The sequence below is a fragment of the Priapulus caudatus genome, unplaced genomic scaffold, assembly GCF_000485595.1.
Source record: "Priapulus caudatus unplaced genomic scaffold, Priapulus_caudatus-5.0.1 Scaffold894, whole genome shotgun sequence".
In the NCBI taxonomy this organism is placed as follows: domain Eukaryota; kingdom Metazoa; phylum Priapulida; class Priapulimorpha; order Priapulimorphida; family Priapulidae; genus Priapulus; species Priapulus caudatus.
Genome location: NW_014577955.1, coordinates 36,089 through 51,246, shown reverse-complemented (window position 1 = coordinate 51,246; position 15,158 = coordinate 36,089). Strand labels below are relative to the sequence as shown.

Below are 15,158 nucleotides of genomic sequence, written 5' to 3'. Positions count from 1 at the left end.
ATGGATCCGTGCGCCAATTCCCTAGGCCGGCGCACGGATCCATAGCTGCCAGCGCTGCATACTGTCGTAGGACGTTCCCGCGGTCGCGTGCGCCTTGCCGCGGAACTGCGCGCAAGATCTGCGCTCAGCACTTCGGGTCAACACCTCCTTTCGGCAACGCTTCTCTAGTATCCCGTCTCATCTGGATAATACTACTAGGTAGAACTTATAGAAATGTAACTCAAATCATTCGCTCTATATGATAGTTAGTACACGTTCCTACCGGTCATAGCATAATAGCGTATGCGGCGGGAGTGGGCGGGGTCTATTTTTATCCTCCAATCACAGGTCGGAACAATTCCTGTTTAGACGCGTGTGCAGACTCAAGTTTCAGTGTCGCTTCATCGAGTAGAAATCAAAATAAAGACCCTGCTTTATTCTCACCTGAATATGGCTTGACTAAACTGTGCTCTTTTTTGAGGTAGTCTTTTGTGTTCCATTGCGCTGTTATACAGCATAAACTTGTTAATAGAACAAGAAAGACAAATTTGGGACTATCCATCGTAAACATCTCTCGATCGCCGACTCACTGCACCTCGTCTGCGAGAGTTAATACGTTTTTTTTTATGTATGTTCTTAGCAATAATATTATTCGATTTTTAAAAACCTATACACAAATAAATAATATTTAATAAACTGCTATGTTAATGCTAGCAAATTTATATTACGATGTACTTAAATTTACGATTCGCTCGAACGTTAAACGCGCATAACAGTTCTAGTGGTAGGTTATGTTTACGTATGGTGTCGACCCCAGGGTTGGGAATGTTAGTTACTGATCTTACTCGAGTATTATTACTATATTACTATTAGTGCCATAGTGGCAGTGATTTCTTATTTACGCAGTCTCATCGTTCTTATGTTGCACCACATATGTTGTGCCCAAACTTGGAATTTCAGCGCATCCGCAGTTTGGGCAACCAATCTTGAGATTGGGCAAACAGACTTACACTTACACTTACAGAGGTAAAACAGAGCTTGCACAAACACATGATTATTAATATTAGGATTTTAAATGTTATATCATAACTATAAGGTCGTGTACCTTCTTTCCTCAATGTGTTTGGCACCTTTGTATAAATAATAAATGATTATAATAAATAATTGGATAAATATGAGATAAATCCCTTCCTAGTTTGCACCACGCACAGCACAGCCACAGCCACAGGCACTTGGGGACAGAGTCAGTAAAAACGAAATAAAATATGAACACAGCATTTCACAAATAGGCCCTACTAGGCTGTAACCACTCTGTTACAGTTCCATCTGCTGCGTCATGTATATGCAACTTTCCTTCATAAAAAGCCTATGTAAAAACTAACGCTGGAACGGCTCCGGCAACCACGCGGCGAGTGGGCTGTGACGCTATCATAATAATATATCATAGAGAAGGTTAGGAAACTTCTGTCTGCGCTTTTGCGTAGACGATCACTCCTGCGATTCTTTCAACATTTCAACATAACTTGTCAGAGCACACCTACCACGCTCTAATCTTGGACTCGTTCTGGTCCCTGCTACTAGTCCACTGAAAACAAAAACCTATGGCGCAACTACCGGGCCGAAGTGCCACCTTGTCTTTGTAATGTGACTTCAACCAGTCAGAAAGTCCCGCCATCGTGCTGATTGAATCAATAAAATGTATAACGATTCACGATTCCGATCGGATCCCCAGGTAAGTCGAGGTACTGACGGCGGAGCGCGATTAGCTTGCCAAGCATAAACCAGCCTCAAAACTAACAGCCGTGATTTGTTTAACGCGTAGTCCTCGGACTACCGGGCCGATCGGAACTCGTTGAATTCGTATACATTTTTGATGAATCAGGAACACGAACGGCGGACTTCTGAGTTGAAAGCAGCATTACAAAGCAAGGTGGCACTTCTCGGCCAGCGGTAGTTACCATAGTTTTGTTTCAGTGGACTATAGCGGCAGAAACGAGGCCCAAATGGAGGTGTAGGTGCCTGGACAAGTTTGTGAAAGTGTGAAGAATGCGATGAGTGGATCGTCGCAATTGCGCAAACGGAGTTTCGCTACCTTCTCTATATATATTATTATCATAGCGTGCACAGCACACAATGCGCAGGCGGCAGTGCGGGAGCGTTCGCGTTAGTTTTTACATAGGTTTTAATGAAGAAAGTTGATATACAGTGACGCCAACAGTGAACTGTACCAGAGGGGTACGGTAGTAGGGCCTATTTGTGATGTGTGTGTCATATTATATTAGTTTTACTGACTCTGCCCAATTGCTGTGACGCACGTACACACACACTGCGCTATGAGCACTGGCAGGCAAGAAACAAGTCAGCACCTGCAGCTACACACACAGCGCGCGCCATTGACGTATAATATAACAACATGGCCGACTTGTTCTGCTGCCAGTGGCGATGAAGCGGTTTTGAATCACTGACTGTTTCAGTTGCACAATCACTGAGAATGGGTCAGGCCAACTAACGGGAATCCGCAGTTTGGGCAGCCACAATCGTTGCACAATTCGAGATGTGGCAGATTCAGCTTGGTTTACAGCACGCGAGTGTTTGCGCACTGAGCAGATAAAAAGACTGTAGGCCTGCAGGCCTATAGCTTCTAAAAGCTGGCAGGCCCAGCCATGCAAAGCTGTAGGCCCGCCAAGTTTTGAGCAAATTACAGTAATAAAAGCAGCATATCATGTTCTCTTCTTATGTTGATTAGTCATTATCAATGTCCATAATCACTAATCGCCTCTGTTTTTCCTTCCTCTCGTCGGATGACTGTTTATGCTCGTTGTCGGCGGGCTGCAACAATTAAGGAACACCACATCGTTGTATACGTAGCCTCCTTGTAAAAGATCTACGACTTTCACTTTGACAGCAGAGAGACAGACTGGTACACATCCGGACTCTATGGGGGTACTGGGGCCAGAACATTTTGAAAATTATTAAGCTCTGAGATGCAAATCTAGAGCCATTTCAGGTAGCTCCAATAGCTTACAACTAGCAACACTTTTCGGTGGAAAAAGAAAAATTATGTTAAAATTTACCTACTGTAACATTGTTGATGGCACTGGGGAATCTCACGTCTGTGTTGAGTGTGTCCGAAGTAAATGTATTTTGTCAGACATAACAAGCTCTTACGTAGGAAGGCTTTTATTTAGTTATCAGCCCTGGTAATAAAATGTATACTAGTTTTTCCAAACGTTAAAAACAGCATATGACAGCGGTTAAACCTGAGTGGGTGCGACGAGGCCTGTACTGCTGTTTTGCCGTGACTAGTAAGTAATACGCCGTGCTTTGGCAGCTACCAGTGACTTAATTATGAGATGTTGTGTAAAAAACTTGAGACAATATTATTATTACTGTATAATTCAACATGATATAATTTATCTAAATCTTCTTAATATTATTTTAAAACAGTATACTGAATGCGTTTGTAATAACGAACCAATGATAACTGTTATTGTTTACATCGAAGTCGTGAAATGCCGGGCGGGGATGTGATAAATTACTCCACAACCTAGCGCGCGTGAAAAAGTGGCGTGCTTGCAGCGACCGTGCACGTAAATAATCCCTGGCCAACACAATGTAGGGTATACCCACTTCTTATCGATTTTGGTATGGCCAACGCTGCTACTGGATGGCAGGAACCTGTGCCAACCTGTGCGTTTCGAACATCCGCACGCACGTTCTTGAACGCCACCTAAAGTTGATTTGCATGTGGCGAACCAATTGTATACATGTATGTCACGGTTTATCACGGATATAGTTTTCAAATAAATACACCCTGCGAAGTTAATATCATAACAGGATTTCTACAGGTAACAGTTTCTCCGTGTTCGAATTTTCGGTGATCAAAATAGCTGTTAGGATCAGCCGGGCCTTGTGTAATCAAAGAAGGCTGTAGGCCGGCACTCGAAACTGTCGCGACGGCCGACGTGATGATTCGAACAACTGTTAAACACATCTTGTTACCGAGGTTTTATCGATGATTTGACAATGACATGTCTGGATGTCCACTTGACATTGTCCAGTTTATCGCCAAAAACACTCATAACGCGCGGCGTTCAGATGGTTCAGGACGCCGGTGGGCAATCTCAGTAGCTCCACGAATTAGTTGGCCGCAGCATATAAGCAAAACCTAATACCGTACAAGACTGGCAAAATTCGTGAATCCGCTCATAAAAATCTAGTCCTGGGTCGCGGGGGGGGGCACACGCCTCAGAACTGGGTTAGGGGGGTGTTCGGGGACCTTGAAAACCTGACCCTGTCGCAAACCGCTTTGCGCCCTAATATACACCCTGCCCCAATATACTGCACTAAAAAGTATACCATGTTGCAATATTGCCCACTTCGGTTATGACCTGTCCTCCTGTCAATATAGGTAGATATTGGTCCAATATCGGCCTGGCTATTGTTTTGCCAATATTGGGCCGATATTGGGCCAATATCTGCCGATATTGAAGTTTGAACCAATATCTGCCTATATAACCAATATCTGCCTATATTGGTCCAATATTGGCCTGGTGATATTGGCCCAATATTGTTTTGCCAATATTAGGCTAATATCAGCTTGATGGGTGGGTATCTAGATAACCCTGTGCCAATAATGATGTTCGGAAAATATACCCTGTCCAGCGGCACGTCCTCAGTACTTTTAACAATGGGAGTGTCCCCCCCCCCTCCCGGGCTAACTTGGCTCTCCTTCATTTGCGTGGTCAGATTAGTCTGGACTAACACGTAAACACACTGCAAACATTTGCCCGCGCCAGGCCAAATATTTATATATACCCTGTACAGACTGCAAATTTGATACCACATCAAACTAGTTCGGGCCTGGCGCGGGCCAAATTTTTGCAAATATATATACCGGGGGGCCAAACTAGGATTGTGCAATAGACGGCCCAAGCCCATTACATTCAATGCGCTGTGTACAAATGCTACTGTAGCTAGAGCTACGTTCACCAAATACACACTGCTAACAATGGGTTGTTTGTAAATTATCTGTACTGATATTGATAGATGGGTTCCGAATGAGATGTTCAACTGCAGTTTCAGAAACATGATCTCAATCAGAATTTGCCATTTAAGTAAAACAAGGTATGCGCGGAATAATATATCCTGTTATATTTTGTATTACAGCTTCCCATTATTTGGGCAAGGGAGTTGAAGGGACGTACTGTTACAATTGTAACAGAAATTGCCACATACGGACCGACGTTCAGTGAACTTGTTGGTGTCAAAAATATGAAACGGAGGAGTACTAAAATGGGGGATTCCTCAATCAGATATCAAAAACTACATGCGGAAGATGAAGGTTTTGTAGATTTACAAGTATGTACAATGTATACACCCTGAATTTATTGCATTAGACTTCACAGAGACAATAAGTTAGAAGTTAGGGCACAACATAGTGCTGCACAATGCTAATGCAGCTAATGCTGTAATTTTCCTGAAGTGTATTTGAGTCATGAAATACTGTAATTGTGAAAAACATCATTATTTAATCGAAAATATGTTGCCATAAATGCACCATGTATGTAGGTAGATACACATTTTTTGTATTGTTGTGAGACTAATAGTCGTGATACATATATTCGTTAGCCTGTGTGTATAATATAAAAAAATGATTGTTTTCAGTTCCAGAGACCTCCACCTACAATACCTTACAAAGCTATCTTACTAGCAGTTATACTCTGTTTGTTGGGAACATTATTAATCACTATCAGTGCCTTGCTTATGACTGGCCACATCAATGCTAAGGTAATTTTGTGAATGGTGCAGAAAAAGCATATCTGAAATGCCTTTTTTTACATGACGTATTTTTAAAATACTTTAAAAATCTACTAAATGTTCAATCCGCTAATCCGCTTATCTTAGTGATTGCAATCAGTTTGGCCATCAATCTCATTCATTTAATATGACATGTACACACTGGATCATCATTACTTGGATATCATCTACGTAGTATTCATTTTGCAATAAAAACTGTCCCTCGTCGTGTAATAGTCAATGTTACACATTCCTTAAGAGCTATCGAAACTGTTGCAGTATGGTGACAGGATGTGGCCATTGCTAATACTGGGATCCATCCTCTTCATTCCCGGAGCTTACCATGTGAGAATAGCTGTCTATGCATACAAGGGCTACGTTGGCTACTCCTACGACGACATCCCCGAATTTGATTGACCAGTAGGGAAATGTCTACAGGGTATGTGATAGTAGTTATTACGATTGATATCACTGTGTGCACCTAATTATTGGTGATTATTCATTATGTGTGCGAAATATGCAGATGCTAGTTGTGCATGATTTTCTTGTATTTTTTGCATAGCAACTTGAAAATATTGCCAAGTTTTCCTATCTGCCAGACAATCGGTATCAAGGTAATGAAATCAGCTTGTAAAAGTAGTACTTTGTCTGTATTTGGTTAGTGCGACCATACAGTGAGAGACTTTATGAGTAAGCAGTGAACACATCATTTATCAAGGCATTCTGAAAATCTGATATGTCTGTATGAAGTGTATGAAAAGGTAATAGATAGCATGTCTACTTGGAACATTTTAATGGAGGAGTATATTGATTGCATTTAATGATATGAATATCATATAAGATATAAGAATAAATGGAAATGATTTTCTAGAACTTGCACACGTGCCATTTTTACGTGTGATACAATAAATGAACACTAGTCTGCATGAGATTTTAATGGATGTTTGTGTGGAGGTTTCTTGACCTGGTATGGTACATGCATAGATTTGTCTACCAGGCTAGTCTATATATTTACAAAAGAAATGCATGTAGAATGAAAGAAGTTGGGTCCAATGTGACACTGTCATTCTATCATCACCTTTATTCAATCACATTGGCTCTTGATGTCACTCGTGTTTTCTTGGGTGGCCCTGAACAGTTTCCCTTCGTACAAAGTAGTACATCTGCGAGTAGCGTCTGTGAGTGGGGTGTGCCCTGTTGTGATATTTGCACACTACCTATAATTTACTTGTTTGGAACCTGCAGCTATAGAGTGAACAAATGTGTGGAACCATACTGCACTGAATGTACTCAATGTAGTAGGATGTAATATGTACGTGGTATGGTTATGAATTATATTGAGGTTTACAAGAAGAAAAATATCTTCCAGTTACATTTCAGTTAACTGATAGTGCAATTACATTTCACAGTAATTGTGTTAGATGTAATCAAGAGCATATAAAGAAGGAGCAGCATATACCTTCTTTATATGCTCTTGATGTAATCGTTATCTAGCATTGTGTTACGCTCTGAATTCATCTTAACAGACGAACTCTTATACGGTATTTGAATGTGGTCTAGAACTTGTAATACATATTTCGGTGTCAGGGAAATGTACATATTGATTGTATTGTATCACATTGTTCTTTCAGGGTCGTATTATTTTAGGCAGTATTTAATTTAACAAAATTAATATGCAATAGAGTGCAGCTTGTGCATTCCAAATATTTTTTTGTATAGTATTCTCACTTAATAATACATGCTGAACATTATATTTCACTGCCTTTCTGTGTGTTCCACTCACGAGACAAAGCACTGCAGGACAGCAGTGTTCATCTGATGATTGCTGCGACCTATTGTTTAGATTTCTGCTAAACGGACACACGTATGTTTGATATTCAACTCGCTGAATCTAACCATGACAGATAAACAGAAATATATAAAGCAAAGGCCATTGACAGTTATTGTGCACCATAAATTCTATAAGTAATTACGGAGCTTTTACATACCACAATAATTTGTATTTATATGTACACAGTTCATTCCACATTATCAGAGTTTATAACTACAAATCATAAAATGACATTTAATTTGAAGATGTAAATATATCAGAAGTAGATAATAGCCGAAGTAGATAATATGGAACTAGTAGGGAACTAATAGGGAACTTCCCTGTTATCTACTTCTGAAATATATGTTACATATAGATGAATATATGCAAATGTGATCAGAAGTCGCTAATATCCAGAAGGGTCGTAATATGAATAATGGTAAAAATTTCTCCACATTTTTATATTGCGATTGCATTCAATATGCCAATTCATTTTTTTCCTTTTTAATTATCAGAGATACTAAAACATTTCATGTCAATTTGATATTGTTTATGTTTCCATACTTCTGGTATTATAGAAAAGGTATAGTAGTACAATGATACTCTTTTTACCAGCAGCTCTTTTTTTCTATCTGCTACACACTGTGCATGTGTTAACTATAAGATAGACACAACCAATGAACTTCTGTCCAACTTGTGATATAACATTTTCAATTCTACAGTAGAGATTCCGTGCTTGCTCATAAATGATCATGGAATTTGTAGTGACGGATGTAATGGAATGTGGACATTTGACTTGAGAATCTGTGACACCAGATGTTAACACTTAGAACTACCAGGCAGTTATATAGTATACTCTAACATACATTTGTAAGGATAAAATTCATATTACTATAAAACGAAAACAAATATTTGCAAACGCAACTCATATATTAACACATACATATAAAATATACTATATAATTTTACATTTACATGTTCTAATATGCACTGAAAACAGAATTACAGGTAAGTAACTGTATTTATGTAGGAGAAAAATACACAGCTTTATATAATTATATAATAACTGATTATTGAAAGACAGTGTTATAAATTAAATAAGAATAAATTGGAGAAGACTATTAATTCATGGGCAACTGTGAAACAGTACAATGTCCACTTGCGTTGCATTAACTCACGTTTGTGATGATGTATGTCAAGAGCCTTTTAACATCTTAACTAATGTTACTGGGCTCTTACGTAAGTATATTCAACAACTAATAGTGACAGTGGCTTACTAACCTACACAGTAGTGGGAACCCAACGTGGTGAAAGAAATATACCTGTGAATATTCAATAATGTAAAAACTCCACAAGACCACGTTTTTATGGACGCGATATTGAATGGAAACCTCAATATGAAGTTCATGCAAGATACCTTTCTTTTTCTTCTACTATGTACTTTGATATGATTATAATTAGTAATGTGCACTATGGGTGCAATGCCTTTGGCTGTCCTAGGCTAATAGGCTACAAAAGTTTGCACACGTGCATGCATGCATTTACACATGCATGCACACACACGCACAACCCATATATACAAGTCGTAACATGATAAAATGGGAAACTATACACAGTGTATACATATTTGTTATTTACCTCACAATTACCTTTACAATGACTTTGTTTCAAACCATTCTTTGGCGCTTCTAGCAAGTACTCATCCAACAAATCATCAAAATAACCAATCAGAGACTCTCAGCAAACATCATTCATCGTTAACTTAATAATCTGCACTGTCATAACACGAGGTACAGGCATATGTAGATATGTAACGAGCGACATAGTATTAATTAAGTGATGATGAATTTTAGATGTTGGTGTGTGCACCTCCAACAGTAGCAAAGTGCTTAATTACATAGAAAATCTATTGAAGACTTCACGGTTTTTCCAGTCGCCATGTTAACCGCGTTGACTTTTATTTCCGTGTCGCCGAACGTCATGCGAACTTGAATCTCGTGTCGGAACGTGTGCGAAGCCGTGCTGCTGAGGTCAAGGGTCAGGGTGCCACAGTGATGCGTGCCCGGGTCAGAGAGAAACTGTGGGTCCTCAGTCTCGCTCGAGTAAATATGGATCACACTGGTTGACTGGTTGCAGCGCGCCGGAGCGTATTTCCGCATGACGACGTCACCGATGCCCACTGACTGACCCGTCACAACAAATCTGACCAAAACGAATCCAACGAATAGGTTGGTGTCAGCATAATAGCAGAACCTCGCCGAGTGCGGGTGTTTTCTGTGGTTTCTGGCTATTGCCCGGTACATCTGACTTGTATTTGGGTCGACAAATAACAAGCGCGGATATCAATTATCAAACTAATACTATCAAGTCGGAAATAAAAGCAATGTTAATCCAGAACAAGAAAACAGAAGATAAAAAATGAATCATGTAATTCTGTAATTACTGATGATGCTATTACACGATCGTCGAACCTCGTACGTTCATGCTGCCCTCGCACTAGCGATGCACTATGCAACGGCAGCACTGGGGGCCACTATTATCTATAACTTACTTATCGAATATGTCCGCGCACCACGTGACACCGTCCTTCACGACTCGCTTGTTCTCCGGGTGCTTTGCCGGATCGAACCGGTTGAGAACTCCGACGCCGTATGTGAAGCGACATCGACGTACGTTGACGACGGTCGGGTCGAGACCAAACAGCACTGCCCCCTTGAGGATGCTCAGACTTACGTCTTGTGGAATGATCACCTGCAACAAAACGTGACGCCCAATTATTATTATTATTATTTGTTGTTGTTGTTGTTGTTGTTGTTGTTGTTGTTGTTGTTGTTATTGCTGTTATTATTATTATTATTATCATCATCATTATTATCATGTGTCATTTACATTACTATATTGGCTATTACCATGAATATATTTATAGAACATGTTTTTGTGAATGGTTCTATACACATGTTCATGTTATTAGTAATTCCCATCTCTTCGTAATTACTGATCTGCCAATCGTGTTAATATTGTTTTAGAGTTAGAACTTGGAGCCGACTGATCAAATTGTTGCCTAACCTTCAGGATATGTCCGAAGGCCTTGCGCACTTCCTGCTGAAGGATAAGAGACTCGGCGAATCCACCGACGAGGAACAGGTAGGTGATGTCGCGTACGCTGGGATTGTTGAGCGCGTCTCCGACGTGTTGCTTGATGTGATCGACGGTGGGCTGGAATAGCCGCTTCATTGCAGACGGCATCAGCCGCAGCATGCCCTGCGACGACCAGCTCACGTCCTGTGTTCACATAGAATAAAGCACTGGTAACTTGCTCACATCCCATTTATATAGAAACACACTGGTAACTTGCTCACATCCCATTTATATAGAAACACACTGGTAACTTGCTCCCGCGTTAGTTGTTACATATAGACAACCACAGATAACTGAATCCCGTGGTACGGTGGTAGTTATATACATTGAGAAACACTGGTAACTGGAGCCTGCTGCCGCCCTGCTCACTTAGAAAAACACGACGATCAGGCTTGTTAGATGTTCAAACCCACCTTGTCACCGTATTTCCTGATAGCAGCCTCGATGTGATGTCCCTTTGCCTTCTTGTAGAAGTCGATGAATGAGAATGGCAGAGACACGTTCAGCGGGTTATCCTTGAATGGACTCGTGTTGCGTTTACGCGACTCGAACGCTATCATCAGGTCCACGAAACTCGCAGGTCGTTTCTCTCTGATCGTTAAGAAATGAAACGTGTGCATAACGTCGCTCTATCTGGAAAATTGTCTGTCATTAATACAGATAAGGTCTATGTCCCCCTGACCTCTGTTTGACCTGGCTCGTTTTGCTATTTCTGACTAATATATATATATATATATAATATATAATATATATATAGGGTTAGGGTTAGGGTTAGTCAGAAATAGGTAAACGAGCCAGGTCAAACAGAGGTCAGGGGGACATAGACCCTACGAGCGTCATTAATAGTACAGACTATTTAAGTGTCCAGTGCTCTTCATTGACTGCTCGTGGTAGAAACCTACAGGTTGGGTACGGAGTTCCTACGTACAGGAGAGCAAAATTCCCCAGTTCAGAGTAAAACTGATGAAAATATTATGTACTAGCGGGATACCCGGCGTTGCCCGGGGAAATCAATGGCGTTACTTAGTTGGTGACCAATTGGTTGAAAGGAAAATACCCAAAAAAATCTAACTATCTATCTATACCATGCCATGCCATGCCATGCCATCCCATCCCATCCCATCCCATCGCACCGCATCCCATCCCATATCCCATGCCATCGCATGCCATCCAATGCCATCCCATCCCATCCCATCCCAAACAGTAAAAAATAAGAAGAAATCAAAAGACAAAAGACAATAAATATTTTTTTTTTTTAAGTAAAAAATAAAAAATAATACATACTAAAGTCAGTAAAGAAGTAGGTAAAGGGAAAAAAGGAAAAAATAAGTTCCCCAGCTGGGACTCGAACCCAGAATCCCGATGTAGGAGACGGATGTTCTAGCAATTAGGACACTGCACCGTTAAGGATATACACCATGGATTCACACGTACGTGATGTTAATCTGTACGCACCACCATCTATTGATGAATAGAATTTTTATCAATTTTTAACTTTTTAACATTTTAAAACCTCCCAGACGTGCTGATTCTGAAAATATCTTTAGTTTTCCTCTAGGCTGCGGAGTTATCTAGTTATGCGAGTACGGACTAATTCGGCTGAACAACTATATACATAGATATTGCGTTTTCCTCCGCTTTTCTACACTAGGTGGCAGCACTGACATGTCTGCTATCTCTGCTGCTGTGGATGCGCCTAATTCCAAGCTATGGAAATTCATCGTTCGACGTCATTTACGAGTATATTTGATACCTGAACTGGTTCATGCACTCCACTCCAAATATGTCGTTGAGTAGTTTGAGAAAGGCAATGTCGACCCCCACTGAGCCGTGTGGTCCTCCTGTAGCCTTGTACAGCTCCTTCAGGTGAGCGTGCTTCCTGCCCATCTCATGCACTGTTAGGTCCACCGTCCCTCCTCCACAGTCAACGAGAATGTAGCGAGTGCCTACAACCACCAGCCATACAGATCAATCACTGGTCTGCTGATTACGCAGGCTCCGTCTGTCTAGATTTGTAGATATTCCGATAGTCTGGTATACACCTGACTGACGGATTGCTTCTATTTATATGATTAAACTAACCTCACAAACGTTCTTCGGTTGAAGTATAAATACAAAACGTGAATGACTCGTCGATAGTATTTCAATGGCAACAGACTATTTGTGATTGTTCATCTCAACTGAATATCTATTTGTAAAATATTCACGTATTCATGTATTATTTGTTTTTTCAGACATACAACTGTGGCAGAAGAACAAATATAGGTTGTGGACAAAATAATAAAAACAATTAACCAAAATCACATCAAATAATTCTTCTGACAGAGATAACAGTCTGATTGTATTTCCATCACACGCAACTGTGTTTACCTGCTTTGATGTCATCTTCAACAAGTTCATTTTTGGACAAAAACAGTTCAGCAGAGCTAGAGTCTGTAATACATAGCATGCATGTAAAACTCACACGGCAAGGCATCACGATTATTTAGCACAAGCATCAAGCACGGGACAAGCATGCAAAGGTACGCAAGGAACAACGAGCGAGTACAAGCAAGGTAATACATATCATTGTTATAATTGTACATAACTGCTCTTATGAAGTATTTTCTACTAACATGCAAAAGAGACATGCTCACAAACAGAAATACATTCCAAACGAATCCGAAGTGAAAAAAACAAGGTGCCACAACGGCCAACAACATACGGAGTACAAGTCTCGGGAGTACACAATAAAAATACTTTACTAGGTACCCCCAATAGTATAAACTTGCATGCAAAAGGAACAACGATTTCACGTTTTGCAACTCCTTTCCAACTCGTGGCAAACTTAAACACCTGATGCGATCACACTGAGTAAATGAACGTACTACCAGACCACCTGGTTACCTTCTGACACATTGTCATCTACTGACTCTGCACTCTCTGCAGGGGAGCCTTCCACAGCCCGGGGGGAGAGACGCATCACTGGTGGTGTCACGGGCATTAGTTGGTGCACACGCAGCTTTCGACAGTAGATGGACGCCGCCTCCGGCTCGAGGGCAATAAGCAGCTGGTCTGGGTACTGCGCAGAAGCTATGCCGGCCTGCAAGAGATGGTCTCACGCTATTTGCAAACAGTCGTCAACATTTTCACACTTACAGTTAATTTAAAAACAAAGATGTAACTCAATAAACAGCAGAATAGAATCCTCCATATAAACCTTTGCATAATGACTCACTTTCAAGAAACACCTTTTCATAGTGAATCAAAATTGATTGCCAAAGGCAAACATCGATTGGGTTAGATGAGTTGCATGGAGGCCAGGACTGCCTCTATGGGACGTATAGGTGCCAAGTGGGCTCGAAGATTTACCAACAACTCGTGCATTTCACTTCACCATGTTATCTAAATATTTATGATAGACACATGTCATTGGAAAAGGTTCATAACCGATGGAAGGCGACATCACCTCGTAGGCAGCATGTCGCATGAACTGCTTAGCTGGCTGCTTCCAGATCGCTGGAACGGTGATGACCCAGCGAACATCCTCATTCAGTATCTTCGTCGCTGACTGGTCGGTCAGTTCCTGGAGCGCGTGGTCGCGGAAGTAGCGCAGAGCGCAGGAGAACACGTGAATCGCAGGGACCTTCTTACGATTACTCGCTGCAAGCTCAGTGTCTCTACTCAGTGTCTGCGAAATAAAACCACACTTGAGAAGAATCATATATTAGGTATTATGAGCTCTTCATTAACATCATCGTCATCATCATCACCATCATCTTCATCATCATCATCATTATCATCATCATCATCATCATCGTCATCATCATCACCATCATCTTCATCATCATCATCATTATCATCATCATCATCATCATCATCACCCCCTTCCCCCACCCCCGCTATACGGTCCCACTTCAATATGTAATTTTTATGTTTGTTTATGTGACCTATATATTTGATCCACAAAAACGCAAATATTTTTTTGGCATGTTGTTATGTAAAATTTTCATCAATCATGCAGCGATTTCTAGAGAATATGAAATGCAATATTGTCATTAAGATTAAATATGTTTAAAAACTAACTCGTACAGCATTGAACTTAAAACACAAAGTCAATTATGTTTTACATTCAAAATTTTTTGCAATTTGCAACTGAGCTATAAAACAACACTGGATATTTGTCAAATAGTTTTCAAACACGCACAACATGCGAGCTAAACAGTCGAACTATCCGTATCCGCCCACATCCTGCAATTACAAAAAAAACTTGCTATGGTTTGTTAAACAAATTCAGTGTCACGCAGAACAACAATGACTCTATACGGACCGGTGTGTAGTCAAGGCCGGGAGCCGGTAAGGCTGCTCACTAGCCATATCGACTGAACTAAGCTTGACAGTCTGCAGCCCGGATCCGCGCGAAGCGCGAACAGCGCCATCTCATGGCGCCATT

The 15,158-nt window shown here is 40.8% G+C and overlaps 3 protein-coding genes across 4 annotated transcripts in view; 1 reads left to right on the top strand and 2 right to left on the bottom strand.

Annotated features, from left to right (window-relative positions):
* Positions 1 to 574, bottom strand: part of LOC106814264 (vesicular integral-membrane protein VIP36-like) — a 16,200-nt gene extending 15,626 nt beyond the window's left edge. The window contains 1 exon segment of the mRNA XM_014818561.1: positions 424 to 574. Coding sequence (XP_014674047.1) covers positions 424 to 550 — 127 coding nt within the window. The 5' untranslated portion in view covers positions 551 to 574.
* A 209-nt stretch (positions 575 to 783) lies between these two features.
* Positions 784 to 7,531, top strand: LOC106814262 (transmembrane protein 230-like). The gene is made up of 4 exons (XM_014818560.1): positions 784 to 806; positions 5,149 to 5,340; positions 5,647 to 5,769; positions 6,058 to 7,531. Exons 2-4 carry the CDS (start codon positions 5,254 to 5,256, stop codon positions 6,193 to 6,195), a joined length of 348 nt encoding a protein of 115 aa, XP_014674046.1. The 5' UTR covers positions 784 to 806; positions 5,149 to 5,253; the 3' UTR covers positions 6,196 to 7,531.
* Positions 7,532 to 7,711: 180 nt separating this feature from the next.
* Positions 7,712 to 15,158, bottom strand: part of LOC106814261 (heat shock 70 kDa protein 12A-like) — an 18,821-nt gene continuing 11,374 nt past the window's right edge. Inside the window, exons 5-12 of one of the 2 annotated variants that reach the window (XM_014818557.1) lie at positions 14,175 to 14,396; positions 13,613 to 13,808; positions 13,097 to 13,159; positions 12,480 to 12,672; positions 11,140 to 11,317; positions 10,655 to 10,870; positions 10,140 to 10,339; positions 7,712 to 9,790 (exon numbers count right to left, since the gene is read on the bottom strand). In XM_014818557.1, coding sequence (XP_014674043.1) covers positions 9,478 to 9,790; positions 10,140 to 10,339; positions 10,655 to 10,870; positions 11,140 to 11,317; positions 12,480 to 12,672; positions 13,097 to 13,159; positions 13,613 to 13,808; positions 14,175 to 14,396 — 1,581 coding nt within the window. In that variant the 3' untranslated portion in view covers positions 7,712 to 9,477. The remainder of the gene's footprint in view (positions 9,791 to 10,139; positions 10,340 to 10,654; positions 10,871 to 11,139; positions 11,318 to 12,479; positions 12,673 to 13,096; positions 13,160 to 13,612; positions 13,809 to 14,174; positions 14,397 to 15,158) is intronic. The other variant, XM_014818558.1, reaches the window with a different exon arrangement.